This window comes from Papaver somniferum, chromosome 4 (genome assembly GCF_003573695.1).
Source record: "Papaver somniferum cultivar HN1 chromosome 4, ASM357369v1, whole genome shotgun sequence".
Taxonomy (NCBI): domain Eukaryota; kingdom Viridiplantae; phylum Streptophyta; class Magnoliopsida; order Ranunculales; family Papaveraceae; genus Papaver; species Papaver somniferum.
Window position 1 is genome coordinate 2418307 of NC_039361.1, and position 7691 is coordinate 2425997.

At 34.2% G+C, this 7691-nt stretch overlaps 3 protein-coding genes across 3 annotated transcripts; all 3 read left to right on the forward strand.

The window, feature by feature from the left end:
• Positions 1–879: 879 nt before the first annotated feature.
• On the forward strand, positions 880–1638 carry LOC113273416. The gene is made up of 2 exons (XM_026523138.1): positions 880–1250; positions 1349–1638. Exons 1-2 carry the CDS (start codon positions 1140–1142, stop codon positions 1601–1603), a joined length of 366 nt encoding a protein of 121 aa, XP_026378923.1. The 5' UTR covers positions 880–1139; the 3' UTR covers positions 1604–1638.
• A 432-nt stretch (positions 1639–2070) lies between these two features.
• Positions 2071–2762, forward strand: LOC113274500 (putative invertase inhibitor). Its single transcript, XM_026523877.1, has 2 exons — positions 2071–2110; positions 2266–2762. The coding sequence occupies exons 1-2, from the start codon at positions 2071–2073 to the stop codon at positions 2760–2762; spliced, it is 537 nt and encodes a 178-aa protein (XP_026379662.1).
• Positions 2763–3634: 872 nt separating this feature from the next.
• Positions 3635–4336, forward strand: LOC113274501 (zinc finger BED domain-containing protein DAYSLEEPER-like). Its single transcript, XM_026523878.1, has one exon. The coding sequence runs from the start codon at positions 3635–3637 to the stop codon at positions 4334–4336; it is 702 nt and encodes a 233-aa protein (XP_026379663.1).
• The last annotated feature ends 3355 nt before the right edge of the window (positions 4337–7691 follow it).

Sequence of the window (7691 nt, forward strand, 5' to 3'; positions counted from 1 at the left end):
GGTATGCCAAGAGTCCTTGTTTATGCAGTTTCGTTGGTTCTTGTTCATTCCGCGCATTATTGCTTCCTGCTGAAAGGGTCACTTATTAGTTTCAATCCAATTGGTTTTTAAATTGCAATATGATCTGAAGAAACTAAGCTGGTTGGATTATATAAGATGTGATGCTATAGAATGATCACTTATCGAAGCATCTAATGGAATTTTGATGCACTTATCTTGTCAGTAGAAACCTCTTGTTTATTGTCTGAAAGATGTCATATTTTGATGCAAAATTGTGCAAGTATTTGATGCATTGTGTTGTCACAGGAAAAAGAAAGTCCCACTGGTGAGATATATAGGCCAGACATGTTTCTGAAGACACATAAAGTCACCCCAGATGATAATCCCTCATCTTCTAAATCACTGGCAGATGCAACATTAGTAAGTTCTCCTATTTTGTCTAATATTATTTATTGATATTTATGATATCAGTTGACTTTAGTTCGATTCTGTTGATGTGTAGGCATTGGTGCAGAGGAATATGATAAAGATCCTTTAGCACAAAAGTGTTTGGGAACCGACGCTGTTACCAAGGTTAGTGGTGAATTTGTTGTTACATGAATCTTTTTGCTTCTTGAATTTTTATATTGGACGGTGATATTGGTTACGTTGCTCTCTTACAGTAATGCTTACTGATTTGGTTTGCAATTGTTTTCAATCTCTTACAATCACATTTACATTCTGTAATACTGTTGCATCTGTAAAACTGTCTTATTTTATATTTTAGTAGTAATTGCTGCTTCAAGTAACCAACACCAGCACCAGCACCAGTATGCAGATTTCATTAGGTTTTATATGTTTGAAGACTAAGTGTTAGGCTGTATATGAAAAATTTGTTAATAACTGAAGTTTCCTTCTATGTGTATACTGTTATTGCCGCCTTGTGAATTGTTGTTGACTTTCCAGCTGTACAGTAGTCTAAAAAATGCCCTTGTATTACGTTATTTGTTTAACTGAATTTCATGGAATTTGAATTTGCTTCTTAAATACGACTAGATTTTTGGCCCTGATGGAAAGGGGGAATGGGTGCTGGTGTTTCTAAATCTCAGTTTCTTGATGTTGAGTTTATGAAGGCCAGGTTGTAGAAACAGAAGCACAATATGCTGAAAGAGAAGCAGAAAGCCGAAGCTTCGAAAACACAGTTGGATGCTGAAAGACAGAAAAACAACACTGGAGTACATGATCAGATCTCTAATACCTCTTACCAGCAGGTGACTTCTAATAGCACTTAGTAATGTGTAGTCAAATGCATACAATGTTGCTATCATGATTTCTTAAACTTACTTGGTCTTGTTTGTTAAATATAAAGGATATTGGCATGCCAGTGATACCCTCGTCGTTTGGTGTTTTCTTTTTGACCTCAAGGAAAAAGCCGGTTGCAGTTGCATATGTCCATACTAAGGTGCTGATTGATGACGATTACGACTGCATGCTTCAAGGAATCATTGAGCCAAATGTAATTTTGTGCGACAGAGATGATATTGTACTTCAGGATGTTCCTATTGGTACTTTTATTAGGTGCCCAAGGGCCTATGTGACTCCCATAGTAGAGCTATCAAGTTAGAGCAGCAGTGACAATAGATTGATTACTTTTTTGAGTTTTAGCATGTAACTTGGAGTTGTTAGGATATCTCTTCTAATTTATGTTGGAATATTCTATTTTCTTTTAAAAAATAATTAATAAAGTTTATTAATAAAGCTAATTTTTTAACGTTTATTTTGTTTTTCTTAATGTGGATGAATTTCTGACACAACAAATATAATTATGAACGGATTTCATATTTCTAAACAGATTTCAGATTCAGAAAATCTGAATACCAATATCTGAATAGGTATCCAGAAAAATGACAAAACTTTCTTGTTAGAATTAAATTTTTTATTTAATAAAAATACCTCGAATTATAACAGGTGTGAATCATTATTTTATTTAACATACATCTTCCGCGGTTTTTAAATGACATATTTCAACCGTTATTATATTTTACATATAGTAACCGTGGTTTTTGTATGATAATAATCAACCGTTATTATATGTTACATACAATAACCGTGGTACTTAATAATAGATTCTGTACGTGATTTTAAATCACAAAATTTAGTCGCCGTATTTAATAACATTATCCATTTGTCATTTATAAAAATCACACCAAATAAATAACGGTTCGAATGACAGATGAAAACCGTGATAATTCATGTTTTATAACAGACTTTGATCGTCATTTATAGCCCCTTATGGACTAGTGAATGGAGATTTGATCGGTGATATCTGTAAGAAAGCATCAACAAGTGATCCCCAACTCAAGTATGATTTTTATGTTGCATCTCTTTCAGAAAATCCTGCAAGTAAAGATGCTGATATTTTGAGACTTGGAGAAATATCATTGCAGACATGTCAACAAAATGCAACATCCATGGATTGTTTACTTGTCAAACTCGTCTTCACAGAAGGAAAAGGAAAACAAGATCCGAAGCCATATTACCCTTTAAAAAGTTGTTTGGGGATGTATGGGGGTGCTATTGGTTTTACTAATAGTGCTGTCTACCATTTTAAGATTAAAGATTATAACACAACTGATACAATGTTAAGTGCTGCATTAGTTGCTCCAACTGAATGTGAAAATAGGTATAAAGACTCTGGTTTGGCTTGTCCATTTACTAAAGAAAATGGTGTTTTCTTTCAGCTAATTAGAATCTCTCTTGCCATAATTCATATGGTTAAATAAGTCACAAAATTGGTTAAAATGACCAAAATCAACAATTTCTGGATGAAATGGACAGTTAGATTTTGATACTGTTTAAATGGAAAAAAATGTAAAAATAGGCAGGATGTAATCAGTTTTATCGTTCCCATTTTCAAATATTTTTTCTTATTTTTAATTTACACAGGATGTATCCAGTTTCATCCTTGCTATTTTTTAAAACCCTACCCAATAGGGGCGGGTACCCACGGGAATGGGTTTGGGTGGGGCAAATGGCCATCCCCATGGGTACCCGCCCCTATTTGGTAGGGTGTTACCCGTACAAACGGGGTTGGGGTTGGGTATGGATAATACCCGAAATTAGTGAAGCGGGGATGGGACGGGGATGAGATTCTAGGTCCCCCATACCCGCCCCGTACTTCCCATTTTAGGATTTTATATTTTTATTAATTATTTATATTATATTTAAACTAAGATATTATATTATATTATATTATAATAGAAAAGATAAAAGTATAAGATATCATTAATTATTTATATTATATTTAAACTAAGAAATCATATTATATTATATTATAAAAGAAGAGGTAAAAGTATAAGATATCATTAATTATTTATATTATATTTTTAAACTAAGAAATTATATTATATTATATTATAAAAGAAAAGATAAAAGTATAAGATATGATTAATTATTCATATTATATTTAAACTAAGAAATTATATTATAAAAGAAAACATAAAAGTATAAGATATCATTAATTATTTATATTATATTTAAACTAAGAAATTATATTATATTATTTAATTATTGTATTGATTATATTATATTATTTAAGCTTTCTTTATTATATATATTATATTACTTTGTGTGCATATTACACAGTGATCCCAAGATGACAACTATATCCACACGAGGTGAATCCGAACAGTCTGAACACCATGTCGAGACAATTCCAAGTTCTCTAATGGATGATGACCATGGTGAAACTGCCGAGGTACACATTACAGGTGATTGTGATAATGTCGAAGGTGAAATTGCTATAGTTTCAGGGAAGAAAAGATCCATAGTGTGGAACCACTTTGAAAAGAAAAAGATAAAAGGGGAAGACAAAGCAGTTTGCAAATATTGTCATAAACCATTAGGAGGAAAAAGCACAAATGGGACTAAGCATCTACACGCACACATGAAAAGATGTCCTCTACGTAAACAGCAAGATATAAGACAATCAATAATCACTCCGAGTAAAAAAAGTGACGGAAGAAGTCAGCTTAACACGTACAGTTTTGATCAATCGTTCGCTAGGAAGGAACTTGCTTATATGATAATCATACACGAGTATCCGCTTTCCATCGTTGAACATGCCGGATTTAGACGATATTCAAATGCGCTTCAACCGTTGTTTAAGGTGGTATCTCGGACCACAATTAAAAGGGATATCCTTAAAATCTATGATGAAGAAAAAAATAAAACAATGGAGGTGCTACAAAAACATCAAGGTAAAATTGCGTTGACTACTGATATGTGGACTAGTAAGCAAAAAAAAGGATACATGGTTATTACGGCTCATTTCATCGATGAATCGTGGATCTTGTAAAGCCGAATTATCAGGTACGCGTATTCATTTAATGATTTCAGGCATTGGATATGCACGTCATAAATGAAAAATCACTACCATTAATTTTGTTACTGATTAATTACTAGTTGCTACGTAGTACGGTCTAATCAACCATCTGAATTTTATTTTGTATTAGGTTTATGTATGTGCCATGTCCGCACACGGCTGAAGTCCTGTCAGCCGCATTGATGGAGTGTCTGCTAGACTGGAATATCGATGGTAAAGTATCCACTCTTACTGCAGATAATTGTTCCACTAATGATCTTATGATCCAACTTCTCCTAGAAAAATTATCAAGTAACTTACTTTCGGGTGGAGATATTTTTCATATGCGTCGTTGTGCACACATATTAGCTCTTATAGTCAAGAAAGGATTAGAGGGGATCAAAGGAGCAATCGAATTGATTCGTAATAGTGTTGCTTACTGGAAAGCAACACCAAAACGAGTTGAGAAATTTGAAGAGGCCGCCCGTCAACTAAATATTTCGAGTATAAATAAGTTAGTTCTTGATTGTGAGACAAGATGGAACTCAACATACCTGATGCTTAATACTGCTATTAAGTATCAGAAGGTTTTTGCTCGACTTAAGCAACGTGAGCCACAGTATGATTGTTTGCCAGATGATGAAGATTGGTTGTTGGCAAAGGAAATGTGCGACAAACTTAAGATATTTTATACCTTCACAGAGAAGTTTTCCGGAGTAAAATATCCTACCACCAACCTTTTCTTTCCAAGTTTTTGTGATATTAGATTGTCATTAAATAAGTGGAAAAAATCTAAAGTTGGTGTGATTAAGGAAATGGCATATGAAATGATAGAGAAGTTTGAAGAGTATTGGTTTGTGATCAATGGAGTAATGGCCGTAGCAATTATGTTAGATCCAAGATTTAAGATGAAATTGATTGAGTTTTATTTTCCACAAATTTATGGTCAAGCTTTTTCAAAAATCGAAATTGATCGAGTACGCGATTTATGCGTTGATTTGGCGACAGAGTATGAACTGAAAGTAAAATTTGCTGAAACATCTGTTAGCCAAAATGATTTGTCTTTCACTTCAGAGATGCATGGTTTTAACGATGACGTAGATCCTTTGGAAAAGTTTGATATGTTTGTCTCTAATACTGCTCCTACTAGTACTGTTAAGTCAGAATTAACCAATTACTTAGAAGAAAATCTTTTACCTAGGATTGGTAATTTTGACATACTAGCATGGTGGAAGACAAATGGAATTAAATATCCAGTCTTGCAGTGTATGGCTAGAGATATTTTAGCGATTCCAGTTTCAATGGTAGCTTCCGAATCAGCTTTTAGTACCGGAGGTAGATTTGTGAGTGTCCAACGTAATAGACTTCATCCAAAAACGTTGGAAGCTTTGATGTGCGCTTAAGATTGGCTACGGGATATGCTGAATGGTAATGAAATTCTCTTTTTATTGAAATGTTTTTTTTTTACATTTAATACATCATTATGGTTATATGATACACTTTCTTATTTTGGCTAGGTGGATCAAAATTCGATGGTGAAACATTTTGGGAAGAAACTGAAGCAGACGATGAGGTGATCAACATGGAGGAAGATACTTGATAAGAAATAATTAAGAACTAAAATGAGTGATGCTCGTTTGTAGACCAATTTGTTTTTCTTTGCTTGTTTTACGATGAATTTATGAGTTTGAAATTTTAAATTATTATTATTATTATCGGTTGAACTTAGGTATTGATCATTAAATTAACTCATCATATTTGAGCTTAATGTTATGGATAACCCGTAAAAAACCCGCCCCGTACGGGTATTTCCCATACCCGCCCCATCCCAGATCAAGCGGGTAATGGGAAGGTGTGGTTTTTTTTTTTTGAACGGGGCAGTGACTGGGATACAAGATCCCCGCCCCAATACCTGCCCCATGACCATCCCTATAAGCAATGCTGAGATTATGCTGATTCTTTATAGAAGAGGAAAAAAAAATGACTGTTGAAATGTGGGACCAGCCACGTGTACACAACTAACGTGGAAGAAGAGGCGAGTTGGCATGTGAGTTGGATGATTTAACTGATGATATGGAGATTAACTGTATGTTAGCAGTTTTTTAAAAAAACAGTCAAAACATGAATATATTTGTAAAAATGAAAAAACGGGTACATTTGTATGCGCCTAAAAAAATAGGGGTACATCTGCCATTATTTAATTTTTCATTTTTCATTTTGCCTTTTGTAAACCACGTGCTGTGCCTTACAGATGCACTGAGTCACCACTGACTATGCTTACACCATTCCATTCCTTGTATTCTTCTAGTATTTGATTTTTGCTAAGGTCCAAATGTTACTTAGATTGGCAAAACAATGAGCACGGCACTTTTTCATTTTTCCCATTTGATGAAATTATTGGTGCTACGTCCAAAGATGCTGACAGCCAATAGCTGATGAATTTCAAATGAAGTTATAGCGACTTAATGGTTGCAGCAGCTAAGATCATAAGTGGTCTAGTTGCAAGCTTTGCAGCTTTTAGGTTCTTGTCATTTGTTATTATGTGTTTGGTGGTTGAGAACTTATTTACTTTCGACTTTTGTTTTGGTACTGGTGTGGTGTATCATTTACTAGTGATTTTGGACCCACACCGTAATAACATAGACTTCTTTTCTGAGTTGCTGCCAACTTGCTGTGACGACCAAAAGTTTTATGGAAGAAGACGGACCATTTGACCCATGCATAATATCACAGAAGATATATAAGTACAAAATGTAAATACAAATTTTAGTTTATTTTTCGAGTAACAGAAACTCTCCAATATTCTATATATTTTAAACCCGACATACATGCTACTCCCAATGCTTGGAATCAAGACTACCTGTCATTCTTGGAAGACCTTTATTGTATACCCGATAACAATCCTATCAACATCTATCTAAGTAGGTTTTGGTAGGAATTGGACCAAAATGGTCCACTACTGTGTCACACAATATTTTGAGATACCTACCTGCGGTTGTTTATCCCCCTCAGATGTACTTTTATGTTGAATCTGCTGGTACCTCATATCATAATATTCGGAGCGCTACAATGGGCTTTTGTTCTTGATTAAAGTCTCGTACATATCGTGTATCATACTGGTGATCAAATAAAGGTTGTATTCGAAAAAGTTCAATAATAATCCTTTGAGTCAAGTTACAGCCATGCGAAATCCACGCCAAAAACATGCATTAGAATATACACATCCAGCATAACACCATCATGTTTCATATTGTGGTGGTTAAAGTAACGACTTCACCACGTCCATCTTTCAGTGAAAAGCTTTTTTTTTCTCTAAAGGCCTAGGTATATATCGTCCCAGTACATAATT

Bases quoted from the DNA above. Each gene is read 5' to 3' on its own strand.
- LOC113274500 (XM_026523877.1), top strand. From the start codon at position 2,071: ATGTTACATACAATAACCGTGGTACTTAATAATAGATTCT. The intron at 2,111-2,265 runs GTACGTGATTTT...CGTCATTTATAG, and splicing joins GGTACTTAATAATAGATTCT to CCCCTTATGGACTAGTGAAT.
- LOC113274501 (XM_026523878.1), top strand. From the start codon at position 3,635: ATGACAACTATATCCACACGAGGTGAATCCGAACAGTCTGAACACCAT.
- LOC113273416 (XM_026523138.1), top strand. From the start codon at position 1,140: ATGCTGAAAGAGAAGCAGAAAGCCGAAGCTTCGAAAACACAGTTGGAT. The intron at 1,251-1,348 runs GTGACTTCTAAT...TTAAATATAAAG, and splicing joins CTAATACCTCTTACCAGCAG to GATATTGGCATGCCAGTGAT.